Raw genomic sequence first — 17,312 nt, forward strand, 5'->3', positions numbered from 1 at the left:
TCATCTTTCAGGACAGCCACCTGAGAGGATAACTGAGCACTTACCCTTAGGGCGGGACCACAGCTTGTAGGACCTTGCGTCCAAAGGTCTGATCTTTGGCTGACCACAGGACCACTCTATGTTTTACAAAAGCGGCAAAGCTGGACCAGGTTGCCGCTTTACAAATCTGTTCCAGCGTTGCCCCAGCTCTCTCCGCCTGCGACATTGCCATTGACCATGTGGCGTGTGCCCTGATTCCCTCTGGGATCTGCCTGCCTCCTAGCTTGTACGCCTGTTCAATGGCATCTCTTAACCATCTGGCTATAGTGCTTCTTGAAGCCTTATGCTCTTGCCTAGCTCCGGAAATTAAAATAAAGAATCCGTCTAAGTTTTTTTTGTTACCTCTAGATAATGTAAGACGCATCTGACGTCTAAATTATGAAACTTTATTTCCTGTTCTTTCGAAGGATTTGAACAAAATGAGGGTAACACTATGTCTTGGCCTCGGTGGAACTTCGAGGCCACTTTAGGCAGAAATCCCGGTTCCATTTTAAAGACTATGCGATCCGGGAAAATCTGACAAAAGGGGGGTCTAATCAATAGGGCTTCTATCTCGCAGACCCTTTTGGCTGTAGTGATCGCTAGCAAAAAGATTGCTTTAAGTGTCAGCATCTTCAGGCTGCAATCTTTCAAGGGCTCAATTGGTTCTGCTGTCATAGTTTCCAGCACTAATGACAGGTCCCATTTTGGAAAGGCTGAATTCTGTATCGGCATCTGCCTGCTCACGGATCTAAAGAGTCTGATTATCCATGGATATGATGCTAAGCTTTTTTCCTGGTAAACTGACCGTGCTGACACTGGACTCTTAAGTGTACTGAGACTTAGGCCTTTATCTACACCACTCAGTAGAAACTCTAAGACTGCCACTGAGCTTTGTGCTTTGAAGTTGTTTTCTGTGCACCATCTGCTACAACAGCTCCATACTCTTTGATAGATATTCCGTGACTCAACCTTCCAGCTTTTCAGCAGTGTCTCTATTAAACGGCTTGAGAACCCTTTTGCTTTTAACAGCTGCTCCTCAGATACCAGGCGGCTAAATTCCACCTTTCTACCTGGGGACAGTACACTGGGCCTTGGGAAAAGTAGGTCTTTCTGGACTGGTAACAACCAGGGGGGCTCTATGGCGAGTTCTTTGAGCATAGAGAACCACGGTCTCCTGGGCCAGTGAGGTGCTATGAGTTTTGCTGCAGACAGGACGCTATTGGTGTGAGCTGCTGTGATATACGTGATCTGGGCCTTACCTGATCCACACCCACCATCAGCTACTGTCCTCCATACTATAGGCGGACCAGGATACACATTCGGCCCCAGTGTGATCTCAGATCTAAACTGTTATACGCCCTCGACTAATGGGCCTCTCTTTCTATTGGAAGGAAGAATAAATTACCTCATATATTCATACCTATCCATTTCCACCTCGACAGTGGCTATATGAATATTTTTGTTATACTCTACTAAAGCTCTACACACTATGACCAGGGAATGCGTCTGATGGGCAGTATGTGTCAGTACATTTATGTTCTTTTAAACCCTTTCTGGAATGCATAAACCAATACCTATAGATACCATTATAATTCTGTTGCAAATCCTACAATCATCCCTGAAGAAGGAGGCATAAGTAACTCCGAAACGCGTCGGGTACTAATGTATTGGTATCACTAGTTTTGTATCTATGGAACTGCATTCCTTGTTTTTAATTACGTGATTGTGTGATATTCACTCGATGATTTTTTGTAATAAATAAACTGTTATTTACTTCATATACTTTTCTAAATGTTTTCTTAAATGTGCCTTTAAAGTCCACTAGGGGAATTTCCTTTGTTTCAAATTTGTGTGAAAAAAAGGACGCAAGTTTCATATGGGTATAGTGTTGCATGACTGAGTAACTGTCATTCAAAGTGTGAACTCTGAAAGCTGAAAATTGGTCTGGGCAGGAAGGGGGTTTAAGCGCCCTCTATTGAAGTGGTTAAGGAGACCCCTTACCTCCTCCAGGAACATTTTGTACTTCGTGGTGGCATCTGCCACATTTTCCTCCTCTTCTGAATCCACCCCCCCTTAAGAGGGTGAAACAGGATCTTGGGAAGTATTCTGGGAAGCCGGACCTTCCCGCTGTATCAGAGAAACCCCCTGAGACTCTGGGTCCTGCTGTGGGGTCCTAGCTTCCCCTAAGGGCCCAGGCTCTCTCATATTTGACCTGAAAGTCAAAAAAGTGGCACGGAGCTCATCTTTAATGGTTGTAACCAGATAGACACAAATGGATGGAGACTCCTCGACTAAATCAATTATACAATCCGCACAAAGGATCTTGATCCAGGATTCGCTTAACTTTTCTTTGCTAAAAGGGCACCTTCTCTTTACTAGTTGAACAGCGCTTTTAGCCTGGACAAACAAAAGAAAATAGAACCATGCTAAAGTATTGCTGCACAGCAGACACGCATCTAAAAAAAACACCCAAGTGCACTAGGAAAGGACCTCTTACTTCCCTGTGCCCAAGCAAGCCCCACCACAACCAATCCTAGTAGAGCCCCCTGCGGCCAGAAGTGCTAACCATTTAGTCACTGTGCTACCAACAGGGAGAGCTCCTTCCAAGGGTGGGTGGGGGGTTGATGACCCATAGGAGAACAGCCCACAGTAAATAGAAACAGTCCCTTAACTTGGCCTTGCTGGTGCCTTGGCTTGCCCCCTTATCCGCTGCATCTTCCATTGCAGAGCACACTGTGGTCGCATGGCTGAACGAATGGTCGGTTCCTGGATTCAAAAATGCCACCACGCCGACCTGGAAGTTTAAAGGCACCAGGTGACCCTGCTCTCTCCCTGCGCTTTGGGGCAGGAAGTGCCACCTCTTCCTGTGAATTGCATGGGACGTGATTGAGCTCACCTCAGCCACCAGAATAATGGCGGCTGCTTCAGCCTTCACCACTGCTGCCCTGCAGGAGGCAAGTGGGGGCCTCCGCACACCACCCATCTGCCAAAAGCACAGGGCAGCACTTTTTCAGGCGAGAACCTCTCATCTCCCAGGACAGACCTAAGAGATCATGGCTCCCACCAGAGGTGTTTCTACCGGCTGGAGGAAAAAAAAAAAAAAAAAAAAAAAAAAAAAAAACCTGAAGGCAAGCTGGGTGGGGGCCCTCCTATTAAAGCTTTGGATGAGGCATTTCCTGTTGTGGGAGGAGCCTTGATCTCTCAGGTGCGGTCCTGAAAAGTTTTGGAAAATAAAGGTAAGCAAAATTTAGAGGGGTAAAGCAAACTTATAGTTCACTCTAAAACTAAAATCTGTAAATCTACTGGCCTCCACAATCTAAGACTAACCTAACTCTTTAAAGAAGAAATCGCTCTGCATACCTTTTTTGAAGCTGATCCAGTCTCCAGCAACAAAAGCTCTGTGCAGGAGACAGCTGACAACGGCTGTCAAATGCCTGAGAAGTGACATAACCCATAGTGTTACTACGGGGCAACCGTTGTCATCTGCCTTCTCTGCACCTGCCTCCACAGAGAAGACGTCGCTGACAGCGCGGGACTGGACCGGAGTGGCGTCATAAAAATATATGTAAAGCAATTTTTTCCTTCCAGGGCTCGATACGTTAGTCTTAGATTGTGGATGCAAGTATTTACAGATTTTAGTTTTAGGGAGAACCTTTACTTGCAGCAGGGAAATTTTGGAGTGTTAAAAGCAAGAGAATGATCTGCACGTGTTGTATAAAAATGAGAAAAATGTAAGATTTTAGAAAGCCAATTGTGTATGTGCGTGAATAGTTGTGCTGTTGCTTTTAGTCCTACATCTTGTGTGTCCTATAAGTGTATCAATAAGTGTTCAATTCATTTTTATTTAAGGAGATATTTTTAATAAAGTTCATAAAAAAATTTTAATAACCTTTACATATGAAATTCCCCTAGTGTATGAGATAAATGAGTAGCAATTGATTGTGGCTGCATTTTTAATTTTAAATGTAGGGGTTACCATTGATGTCAACAATTGCCAGATAAATCATGTAAATTAAATAGGAATCGGAGGATTAATATGTTTAAATATAAAATTTTAGTATTCTTGAGAAACGATATTCGTAATTAATTTGTAATAAAATGAAAATTTTTTACTTTTTTTGATTTTGTATGACAGCCTGATAGCTCGGAGCTGCATGTCTATTTCTTGTGTTGTGCACAAGAAAATTTTCTGGAATAAATACTAAGATTTATTGAACTATGAAGTTCTTCCTTTTTAAAACAAATTTTAAACATCCACTGGAGTCTGAAGGGAGTAAAAGGAAAGGTTATCAGATTCATCCTGTCATCCATTACGGGAGAGAGACGCTATCCCCTCTGAGAAGACCAGGTGGAATTACAGCTGATTGCTGTAGTTGCCAGAGTGCATGGAGTGATCATTTCATCTCAGCGTTCCCGATGACAGAACCGTAGACTCAATTCCTGGAGCTGATCGGGTGAAAAATCATTACAGTGTGTTGCTGTTACAAGGTGAATTTGACCCTTATAATCTGGGGTCCATCAGATCGGGTAAGAGGCCATCTGGCTCCATTTGAGTGTATGTTCACCTTCCAGATTTGAAATACAGGGTCAGCCTGCAGAGTGAGGGGCGGCATCAAAAGCTTCCTTGTTTTTTGCACTTCGTTATTTTGTTGCAGTTTGGACACTCTTGACACAATAATATAAATATTTGTGTGGATACTTTTTTTTTTTTTTAATTATTTTTGGATGTTTATCCTTTTTCACCTTAATTTATCCATTAGAGATAAAATCACTCACTTTAATTATTAATGCATTGTAATATATATTATTTTATATCAGATTAACTTATCAATGTGTTGCACCTTCTTCACATAGTGGGGGTTATTTACTAAAGGCAAATCTACTTTGCATTACAAGTGCACTTGGAAGTGCACTGTAGATCCGAGGGGGACATGCAAGGAAAATAAACAGCATTTTAGCTTGCACATGACTGGATGATAAAATCAGCAGAGCTTCCACTCATTTCAGATCTTCCCCTCAGATCTACAGCGACTGCACTTCCAAGTGCACTTGTAGTGCAAAGTGGATTTGCCTTTCGTAAATAACCCCCATTGTGTCACATCAGTTTGTGCAATCTTTGTGTTTATATAAATTAGAATATTGCCAGGAAAAAGTTTTTTTTCTTAAACACGAAACTGGAGTTCATACACAAAAGATAGGAAAACAAACAATGGACCTTGTAATGAAGTGTTTCCCAGCTATATCAGCAGTAGCTGTATGCAAGGTGCTACTAGACAAAGTCAATTATTTTGGTCAATTTAACTCTAAATGGCCCCACATCCTGTGCAGCAAATACTGCAAACAGCCAAACAAAATATTTGTTTAAAAGGTTCACGGAATATGAATTTGTATTGTTATGTACAAATCTGACAATGAAAATGTTGTACCATTTAACCCAGCCACCCATTGACTACAGAAAATAGATATTTTATTACTTTTATTGATTACTCCAGGTATACTACACTATATCTGTTACAGAACTAAAAAGTGACGTACTAAAGAAAGGTGGACCATATCTGGCTCAAGTAAGCAACAAATTTGGCTGACAGCCAATGGAACAGAATATACAGGTGATAACAGGCGATTCTCAGAAAACATTGAATATTTAAAACTACTGTACCATACAACCCAGAACAAAACTGGGTTGCAGAAGGACTGAACCATACTCTGAGCATACAAGAACCATGCTGTTTGATACAGATATGCCAACCACATACTGGGGAGGTAGTTATGACCGCATAAATATAGGCAGCTCTAGCGCATATTTATAGGATGAGCTGAATAACGGTGCTCAGGCCATTGTGTCCCATATATCAAAATTGCAAAAAGAATGCCGGCAACTCGATTGCTTCTTAAATCTTTGAGCACAGACAGCAGTGCGACAAATATTTAAGAAGAGACAATCGAGTTGCCGGAATTTTTTTTGCAGTTATGACCGCATGCCATCTCCAAAATTAAACTACCAGGAAAAATCAACTGGAAAACTCCATACGAACACTGGAATGGAAGGGCCCCGAATTTGAACCTTCTCAAAAATTTTGGAAGCAAAGCCTCAGTGCACTTGTGCCAAAAAAAAAAAAAAAAAAAAAAAAAAAAACATTCAAAATAGAATGCTTGTGCAAAGAAAGGTGTACTTGTGGGGTAAAGTGAATCTCAAAAAGGGCTACAAAATTCTACACCAAGACACAAACAACGCAACCCTCAGAAGTGTAACTGTCAACCGAACTTCTGTGTATTCAAAATTACATAAACACTTCAGACTGAGGTAAATTTCACTGTCACATGAAAAACAAAGTGACACAAATAGAAATTAATGCAGACAATCCAAATGCTGTAAAAGAAACTAGGCTACAAGAGGCTTCAGTCAGGAAATCCATCAGAATAAAAAAGGCATCCCAGCCAAACATCTGTCCTACGTTGCTCACATAGCATTAAAATCAGAGCCAGATTAATGGGATGAGATGCAAAGCATTCCACTTTGTTTCTCATGAAATGGATCAGAAGCTTTGACAAAACTGCTTACAAGAAACAGATTTATAGAAAGGAGATCCAAAATGGGACCAATATAAGTAATTGTTGAAAATGGGTGTTGGAATACAGAATTTTGTTTCATGCAACTACTGTACATCAGTATTTTGTAGAGATATATTCAACTAGTAGATGGCAGTGTTTATGTTTGTAGCTGAATCTATGGTATGTTCCATGTCATTTCCCTGAATAACGTTCGTGTTTCCTCTTAGCAGTTAAGCAGCAAAGCCCATGTTGACTGAGCATGGCTTGTTCTGTAGGGCTGTATACAGAATTTCTAACCATATCCAAGGTGCAAATGAGAGACCAAATGACAGGGCCACAATCTGGTAGTGTAGGGCCCTACAGAAAAAAAGGGTAAGAATTACTGACGTGCTGAAACATGCGAACACAAGTAGAAAAACTTCTATGGCCAAGCATGGCGACAACAGATTTGGAGATTCCCTTCAGAATTTTTGGACTCTGAATGAAGACATTGAGAGCGTCAAGCTCCAAAATCAGGAGAATGCTTCCAGGCTTGGGAAATGTGAATAGATTATAGAAAGTTCCAGTGGTTTTCTTACAGACACTAGTACCAAGTCTAGAAAATCAGACATGTAACTGATGGTAAGGCAATGTATAGACCATGGATAAGAGGCAAGGCCTCAGCTCCGCACAAAATAGACAACTGGTGGCAGAAGAGGGCCAGAGGTGTCCAAAGTTATAGGCAGACAGCAGAACATATCAAAACATGGCTATTTGCAAGCAGGAGCAGCTGCAAGGCAATGCTTCTTCAGCAGCAGAAAGATTGCAGAACTCAATCCCACAGCATGAACCCTTTCTGCAAAAAAAAAAAAAAAAAAAAAAAATGGAAAGACAACCAGCAATCTAAGTTAATAAGGTAGTTCCTGTTTTTTTGGCATGGCTGGTCTACTCGCCAAGTGAACGATTACTAGTCACAAGCACTCCCACTACATGGAACTAGTATCCAAAACTACGCCAGCAGTCACACCGAAGACAACCTTGCCAGAGAGCTGCAATCAAAGAGCCAATGCACCAACAGTGATTTAAAGATGTCTAAATTATTATTTTTTTGAATTATGCGATTACAAAATAAGTTAATTTTTAAAAAAAGAAGATCAGTGAAGAAATAAATAAAAATCCCATCCTCCGAGGATAGAACGAAAAGGCACAATTGTAGTAGGCGTTATCCAGGGCTGGCATAGAGTTTGCTAGAGTCCAAATCCTCTAGTAGGGCGCAGTATAACCCAAAGGTTAAAGACTTCCTGTGTACCTTAGTGGATACGCAAGAAATACAGTAAAAAAATAAGCAAAGAGAAATTATATATGTGGATCCTAAACCAAACTAAAAGGTGAACTAAACCAAAGATACATACTTGTGCAAAAAAAAAAAAAAAAAAAAAAAAAACTTGTGCAGCTTAAAAGCGTTTAAAAAAAAATAAAATAAATAAAGTATCCCGTTCTTTTAAAGCATTTTATACAGCACAGTGCTTGTGCTGTGTCATTCGGCACCTTGTAACACCTGTAATACCTGGCTGATCCTGCCTGGCTATACACCCCCGTATGCAGACTCAGATATATCAGGGCTGCTGAGCCCCGACACCAGAATCATCCATGTGTGCCTCAGTCATCCGCAGCCTGACATCTTTTTCCTCTGTGTTCTCTCCCCCTCCCCTGTCAGCTTGTGACAGTGCCTGCCCCCTCAACTCCTGCTGCTCAAACTAACATCTTCAGACCATCCCCCGTCTTTGTGCACGTGTGAGTGATTTATAATGGATTAAAAAAGCTTGCTATACCTCATTACACAGATCTTCTCAGCGGTCGTATGATTGACTGGCTTTCTTCTCTCCCCGTCTGATAGATGCAGCGGGCGGGGCCAAAATTTCCCCACTGACATCACTCGGGTGGAGAGAGACACACAATCATGTGATCTCTGGGGGAATCTCAGCCCTGCCCGCTGCATCTATCAGACGGAAAGCCAGCCGATCATGTGATCACTAAGAGCTGTGAAATAAGGTATAGCAGGCTTTTTTTTTTTATAAAACCACTCACAAGAAAAGGGACACACAGGATTAGAACACAGTGGTATGAAGATGTGAAAGTGGCTTAACTACTTTAAGGTCTTCCAGATGCATATTGGGAGATTTTTGGTCAACTAATCTGTCCATCCTATCTTTACAGGTAATCTTACAAATTATTATCTGGAAAAATGGAGCTAGAATGTTGCCAGTAATGAGTAAAATAAAGTTTTAGTTTGTGTAGGATACTGAATACAGATACAAGAAGCAACTTGACTGTTGCCGTACAAACACTATTATAACAGCCAACATGCCAACTTTAAACATTCACAACATTCTTCTGCTTAATAATGCATGCATTTTAGTTGTACAAGATAAGAAAATGGACAGCCAGTGGATGCAAAGTTTTATAAATTGCTTCCTGTGAAGCTAGGAAAGGACCATCATTTGGAGGCATGAAGCCTGATCTCCCAAGATGCATCAGGATAGCCATTAACCGCTTAGGCCGTTTCTTAACAAGAAAGCTTAATATAAGCATCTTGTACATAGGTTTACATTATGATCTTTATGTTAAAATCAAAAGCAAGCTGAAATCATGTATGTTAAAAGGTTCACAAAATTACTCCTACATCTTAATTGCATTTTCATGTACATATGAAAAGCTGCAGAGGCTCACCTCATAGGTGTAGTTTGGACATGTCACAAAGAAAAATAACCATGTAAATGGATTTCGTGTCGGGAAGGGATACCTTCTTGATCTTGAACCTAAAAGTAAAAAGTTAATATAAAAAGCAGTCATTGACAGACAACCACATAACAAGATCTTATTCTAATATACCGATCAATAATAACTGACCACTGAGAGGTTAACTGGATTATCTTGTTACAATGGCATCTGAAATTAGGTTGGATATATTCGGCAGCAAGTAAACAGATCCCTGAAGTTGATGCATTGAAAGCAAAAATCAAATTAGTACTGCAGTTTGTGGTGTATGGGGCTGTGTAGCCACAGACCAATCAGTGTGCCCCATACTAATGCGTGTCCACAGCCAAAAGTGCCTTAAATGGGCACAGGATCATCAGAACTGGACCATGGAGCAAAGGAAGGGAGGTGGCCTGGTTTGCTGAATCACCATTTTCTTACATCATGCAGATGGTCAGGTGTGTGCATCAACTTACCTGGGAAAGAAAGAGGGCACCAGAATGCAGTATAGGAAGAAGGCATGCTGGTGGAGACAGTGTGATGCTTTGGGCAAAGCTGTGCTGGGACACACTGGTGGCTGCCACTCTTGCAGAGAAATGCACCATCTACTTAAACATTGTTGCTGACCAAATACATCCCTTTATGGAAACTAATCCCCGAATGTGGAATATTAGTGATCTTGGCTGGTTCGTCAAGTCATTTGCTTAGAGGGGGGGGGGGGGGGCACAAGTGATGAGGCAGTTTTCTGAGATGGGAATTGTCCTGAACAAAGGGGGTCAATTTGGGGAGATTGACATGTATCCAAGTCTACAAAAAAAAAAATATTCAGAAAAACTGCGCTCAGACCCACTTAAGCAGCTGGCACAAATTTGCTGGTCACAAATGTAAAGCCATATATAAAAGTGCAGAATTTCTCTTTAACAAAAGCTGCACTTTTATATATGCGTCCAAGTCTCACTTGCCTCTGAAGCCTGATTTGCATTCAGATCGTGCTTCACAGGCTACTGACAGGCAATGAGGAAGGGATGTAAAACCTTACCGTCTGTTTTAACATCATTTTTGCCCACAATCATGACACACTGCATGCGGTTGTGGGGCGTTTGTGGAACTTACACATTGTACTGAAAACAGTGAGGGCAGTGTGCAATACATAAAAATAGAATACAATTATATACAGAACTTACAAAGTCAACGTGGCGAGCTTTGCCTAGGAGGGGTTTCCAGGTAACCCTGAGTATCCGAAACGAGGAGCTTGAGACGATCCGGGAATTTCTGATAATCAGCCGGCTGAGGTAAGCCTTTTGCTTACATCTGAGTTATCAGACTTCCTTGATCGGTAAGGCATTTTCGGGACAAAGGGTACCTATTTTACTCCCCTTAATCAAACTGTATTGATTGGTGGTTATACGTTATGTTGTCACTGTCTATTGTCGATTGGAGCGTTATAGATAAGAAAGGGAAGAATAGTGCTGTTCACAGGTATATGTAGTACATCTGCTAGATAAAGTAGTTTAGAGGCAAGAGGGTATAGGCACATGTAGAGAAGACTGGCCAGTCATTATGGGCATTAAATTAAGGGAATGAAGGGTAAGACACCCTCAAAAATGCCCAGCTCAAGAGGAGCGCTATATATGACCTGAAGGTGCGGTTCCGCCTATACTGAGCCCCTAGATTAATGGTTAAAGTGGACAGGGATCCATAATGGGTAACTGGGTTACCAAGGTCCACAGGGACTAAGAATCATGCAGAGTAAAGAGCTAGAGAAACCGCTATCTATGTGAGCAGGATGGATCAAGGTTGAAAATAACACTAGACAGAAAGGGACATTTTCATGTTAAGTTGTGGGATGAATTTGGGGTCAGGCACTACAACTATTAGAGTCAGAAACAGAGAAATGAGAGTTAAAACAGAATACTTTATATGTTGTCAGAGAGGGAAGATGGGATGAGCACTCTGGCTGCCTGTCTGATCATAGAAGCCAGATATAAAGGATATCTGAACAAAAAAGAAAGTGAGAGAATGATATGCATGTGTTGTGTACAAATGGGAAAAAGTAAGCGATTTGAGAGAGATATATTCGTGTATGTGTGAATGCTGGGAGCTTTAGTTCTATCCCTTGTGTGTGTCATGTACGCAGATGTGACCCCCTCCTTTGTGCTCATGAAACAATGTGGCTGGGATGAGAGGTCAGTGATAAGCTGGAAGGACACCATGCCAAATTCCATTTTTTTAGACAAAACATTTATAACAAAATGTGCCGGATTAATGAATCTAATGATAAACAATGTGATCACAATTATTTTGAATCTGTTTTTCAAACATGGTAAAAACGAAGGTTACATTTAACCGTGTATTACACAAATTGAATATCCTTTGGTAGTGGAAACAGTGCATTTAAAAAAGGGAAATTAAGTAAAATTAAGTAATAATGAGTATTAATTTCTAATATGAGTTTAACAATTTTATTAATAGAGATATATTGAAACTGGTTTAGACAACTTTTGGTTGGAAATAAAATCCAGGTTATTGGGGAAATTTGTAAAAATGGGTTTAGATTAAGATAACTTTTTTTAATTTTACATTTATACAATAAGCCCTTATTGAGAGAAAAAAAAAAAAAAAGAAGAAGATTAAGATGAGGTTATTTGGAATACAGCTGCCATAATATTTAACAAAGCCAAGATGGATGGGATGCATAAGAAGTTTTTCTACAAAAATGAAAATTTTAAGGTTCTTGATAATAACTTGATGAGCGGTCCATGATGTGAGAGTTATAATAAATACAATTTAAATATAACAGACCCATCACATCAAGTCCACACACCCTATTAGGATAGATGCCACCTGCAGCCAGTTTTATAGTTTTTGATGCTTTCTGGTCCATCATACAGATTGTTGGTCCTTTTGTTTATTTTTATTTTTGAAATCCAAAAGCAGAATGTGTAGATTGTGAAATGATGTGCCCCTTTTCCTTGTAAGTGCAGTGGTATAAACAGATGAATATTTTGGATTTATGGACATCTCTCCATGACAGCAAGGTATTATTATCATTTATTATAATATTGCCAGGAAAAAGTTGTCTTTTGAAACATGACATTGGAGTTCTTACACAGAGTGATAGAAGACAAGCCATTGTAATATATTTATGCAAGCTGGACCCAGTAATGAAGGGTTCATCCCGATATATCAGAGCTGTAGCTTTTATGCAAACGTGCTATTAGACAAAGTTAGATATTGTTTTGGTCAAACATTTAATTTAATGGTCCGACATTCTGTGCAGCAAATATACAGCTAATTAAATGTTTGTCTAATGAAAGGTTTAAAATGAGTTTATGTACAAATCTAACAATGAAAAATGTGTACATTTGAATCCAGCCACGTTATTGCCTCTATTGGAGGCGGCTGGAGACAAAGGAAGACACGTGTTAAATTGATGAAGAATTGCTGTGAGCTCAGTGCGGGACACACTCCCTGAAGACCCAGATATTGAATTTTTTGTAGATTTGAGTATGCAGTTTATCACCCAGAAGGATACTCTGTATTCAAAGTCAATGGATCCTTTTTCCCCAGCTCAAGAAGCAGAGATCCATGTTTTAGCAAAGCCTGTGAGCTATAAAAAGAATGTATATTTATATAGATAGTCGAGATATAGAGAGCTTTTGGTTCCATTTGAAGGGCCAGAACTTTCACACAAGGAAGCAGACCAGGTGACTAAGAATGCTGCATTTACAGCCCCAGACACTTGATGGGTCTGTGCAACTCAGATTCTACTCTAGTTCTGGCCCAGTATAGCTGGGAATAATAATTCAACTTTAAGGACCCCAGAACGAGAACAACAAGTGGTCCACAGGGGGCAACTTCTTATGAAACAGGACTTTGGAAAAAGGTGATCATTTATGTCTGCCAGCCACTCTTTTTCCTCCAGCTTGACACATGGACCGTGTCATCAGTCACAAGCAGTTATGGCTGCCTTGGTAAATGAGCGTGGGATAGAGCCAGGGTTCTCCGCAGTTTTTATAACATGCCACTTCTTGTTTTACCTGTTACCAAAGGTGTTACCAAAAGCTGAACATCCCTTCCAGAGATTACAAAAAAAGATATATCCAGATGCCCAAGTCAGGATCTTACGAGTATGCATTTTGTCTGTATGGACATGTTTTTTTGGATGTCCAGTGGCAAATGCTACTGCAAAGGCCACAGTAAAAAGTGTTATCAGAAGTAGTTTGTAAATATAGAGTGCAGAAACTACAGAGAAAATCATTTTTATAGGAGAGTCCTTACTAGAAGTTTTAGGGTCGGTTCACACTAGGACGACTTGGGATCCGACTTGTAAGCCCTCAAGTCGCCCCAAGAAGAGATTTGCATTACGGTGAATGAGAGCATCTTAATTGACACTACTGAAGTCGCTCCGACTTCAGAGCGTACTACTTGTACTACTTGGATCCAACTTCTAGGCGACCTGTACCCATAGAATTCAATGGAAGTCGCCTCCAATCCTATCCCCATCTATATTGAAGCGACTTTACAGGAAAAAAAAAAAATTAGTTTGCCCAGGCAAACCCCTCCCTCCCAGAGAGCTGATTATTCTGTGATTGGCCACAGCCAAAGTCGCCTGTCCTTGAGGCGACTTGAAGTTGCGTTGTAAATTGCTTAAAGTCGCGTTGAAGTAGTGTTGCCCCTTTGTGAATCGAGCATCAAGGTTTTATTTTTACACTCCCTACTGTCTGCAATGTAGCAGACAAAAGTAGAGTAAGAAACTAGAAAAAAATTTTAGCCTGAATGTTTTCTTATATTTTACCAAGCCCCTAAGGGGGATGTTGGACTCTCTCCCTATGGGATTTGGTTTGGGAGTTTGTTACTCACTTGCTTATATTTTGTCTCAGCAGCTGAAGTCCTCCATTTGGATCTCAGAGAATGTTGCTGATCTTTTAAGGATGAGGCAGTTGGCAGGCGGCAAAAATGCGTCTCAACCACACATTCATGCCACAATAAAACTGCAAGTCTAAACAAAGCTTTTTTTTCAGCAAAATGAAGTTTATTGAGCATATTGAAAAGTATACAGACAGCTATAAAGTGCAACAATGCTGATGTATAAAAAATATAAAATACCATGAACAACCAAAGCCTTTGCACAACAGGGCTGAATATACCTTGATGGGGGGACAATAGACAGCCCTGTACTTGTGCAACAGGAATTCAGAGCTCCGATTTGTGGGGGCACACACACTGGAAGTGGCAATGAAAGCGTGAAACAGATATAACAAGTACCACACAGTAGAAGAAAATTACTCTTCATCATTGCAGGTGGAGGAATCTTCCAGCCACCTGTCCCATATTTTGTTGTATTTGGACAAGCAACCCCTATGCAAGCATAGTACTTTTTTGTAGGGGAGAGTGGCATTTACAGCCCTGAGCCACTGTTGGATAGTGGGGGGCGACTCCTTGATCCAGGATCAGGTAATTTGCATTTTGGCCAGGAACAGGGATTCCTGCTAAACTTTTTTTTTTTTAGATATTTTTCTTCTTCAGAGATAGAGAGGAGGCCCAGTAAACTCTGACGGGGCATAGGGTCAAGGGGGAACCCATGCCGTCATGGAGGAACTTGACCACCTGCAACCAATAGTCTTGGAGGGAAGGGCAGGACCATAATAGGTGGTAGAAAGTTCCACCAGGGTCTACACATTTAGGGCAAGCAGGGAGGCGATCCGGTTTATATTTGGAGAGGCGAACAGGTGTAAGATAGGACCTGTGGAGAATGTGAAGCTGTGAGGCGATCTGACAATTTGGGGGATACTACTTTACAGGAGGCTAGTACCGCATCCAAGCCCTCCACGACCCCCACCTTTCTAAACAAAGCCTTTTGTGGTACTTTGAAAAGTAGTGTGTGAGTTAGGGCTCGTTAACACTAGCTGTTGGGGGGCAGTAAAACCCCTTGGTTGAGCTGCAGTTTTGCCACCTCCCAGCCACTCCCCCAGGGGTGTACACATTCTGCAGCCTCAATGCTTTGGTTTGTGGCAGGAATTTTAGCTCCATAATTATTTTGGACTTGTTAGTAAAAAAATTCTCTAGAAAAAAAAAAAAAAAGGCACACCTCTGATCTTTGAGCTCTTCCACATTGTTCAGGAAGATCTCCACCTCTCAAAGGTTGCCTACCCCTGCTTTAAAGCATGCCATGTCTGCCCATGTGCCTCATTTCCAGTCTGTCTATCCAATAGATTTTCTGACCTCTATAAAAAAAAATGGTAACAATCCAACTTCCTTCTAAAACAATTGCAGAAATTAAAATATATGAAGTTATAACCCTAAAACAACCAGCTCGATCGGTTTTTGTGCACAAAGCTAAAAGGCAACTAGCAACAAATGTGTAGTAGCCAAGGCAAATACAGTGTAAAGACATTCTAATTTTCCCAGGAACTTAATAAAAAAAGTTTATAAAATGTATCTAGCCCATCCAAATCAGAAGTTTCAAATGCATCCAGCCTTGCAGCCCCACCGAAAAAAAAAAAAAAAAAAAAAAAAAAAGCTTTAACTACAAAAAACACATAGGAAAAAGCATAGCCCACAACCATATTGTAGTAACATTTTTTTTTTTTTTTTTTTTAAAAGCAATTCAAAAAGCTCATTAGGCTAACAAAGTGGGGAAAAAAATGCCCAAAACACATCCCTGGCAACAAAGCAGTGACAAATGGCAGTAGACAAAGCATCTGGTGGTAATTACATGAAGAGACTAACTGAAGCCAGTCCCACACTGGTGCCCATGAGCACTTTGCTGGTGTGCTCTGCGCTTTCCTTTTGTGTTTTATGTAAGAAATGGCTTACAGTGCCTTGAAAAAGTAATCATACCATTTGAAATTTTCCACGTTCCAACCAAAAACCTAAATGTGTTTTATTGGGATTTTATGTGATAGACCAACACAACATGGCACATAATTGTCAAGTGGAAGGAAAACAAATGCTTTTCCACTTTTTTACAAATAAATATGTGAAAAGTGTGGCATGCATTTGTATTCAGTCCCCCTGAATCAGTAATTTGTAGAATCACCTTTCACTGCAATTACAGCTGCAAGTCTTTTGGGGTCTCTACCAGCTTTGCACATTTAGAGGGAATATTTTGCTCATTCTTTGCAAAACAGCTCAAGCTGTCAGATTGGAGAGCATCTGTAACCAGCAACTTTCAAAGTCTTGCCACAGATGCTCAATTGGATCTATGTCTGGACTTTGTGCCATTCTAACACATGAATATGCTTTGATCCAAACCAAGGATGTCCAAACTACAGCCCTTCAGCTGTTGCAGAACTACATTTCCCATGAGGCATTGTAAAACTGACATTCACAGACATGACTAGGCATGATAGGAATTGTAGTTCCTGAACAACTGGGGGCCATAGTTTGGAGACCCCTGATTTAAACCATTCCATTGTAGCTCTGGCTGTATGTTTAGGGTTGTTGTCCTTCTGGAAGGTGAACTTCCGTCCCAGTCTTAAGTCTTTTGCAGAATCTAACAGGTTTTCTTTTAAGATTGCCCTGTATTTGGCTCCATCCATCTTCCCATCAACTCTGACCAGCTTCCCTGTCCCTGCTGAAGAAAAGCATCCGCACAACATGATGCTGCCACCACCCTGTTTCATGGTGGGGATGGTGTGTTCAGGGTGACGTGCAGTGTTATTTTTCCGCCACACATACGTAGCATTTTGCTTTTAGGCAAAAAAGTAAAAATTTTTGTCTCATCTGACCAGAGCACCTTCTTCCACATGTTTGCTGTGTCCCCCACATAGCCTCTTGCAAACTGCAAATGGGACGTCTTATGGCTCTCTTTTAACAATGGCTTTCTTCTTGCCACTTTTCCATAAAGGCCAGATTTGTGGAGTGCATGGCTAATAGTTTACTGTGGAAAGATTCTCCCACCTGAGCTGTGGAACTCCACAGCTCCTCCAGAGTTACCATGAGCCTCTTGCCCGCTACCGATTAATGCTCGCCTTGCCTGGCCTGTCAAGGTGGACGGC

The 17,312-nt window shown here is 40.9% G+C and overlaps 1 protein-coding gene across 1 annotated transcript in view; it reads right to left on the reverse strand.

Annotated features, from left to right (window-relative positions):
- The window catches only part of LOC141103479 (very-long-chain enoyl-CoA reductase-like), a 130,235-nt gene that overhangs the window by 34,949 nt on the left and 77,974 nt on the right, over positions 1-17,312 (reverse strand). The window contains exon 12 of the mRNA XM_073593114.1: positions 9,283-9,371. Coding sequence (XP_073449215.1) covers positions 9,283-9,371 — 89 coding nt within the window. The remainder of the gene's footprint in view (positions 1-9,282; positions 9,372-17,312) is intronic.

This window comes from Aquarana catesbeiana, linkage group LG07 (genome assembly GCF_042186555.1).
Source record: "Aquarana catesbeiana isolate 2022-GZ linkage group LG07, ASM4218655v1, whole genome shotgun sequence".
In the NCBI taxonomy this organism is placed as follows: Eukaryota; Metazoa; Chordata; class Amphibia; order Anura; family Ranidae; genus Aquarana; species Aquarana catesbeiana.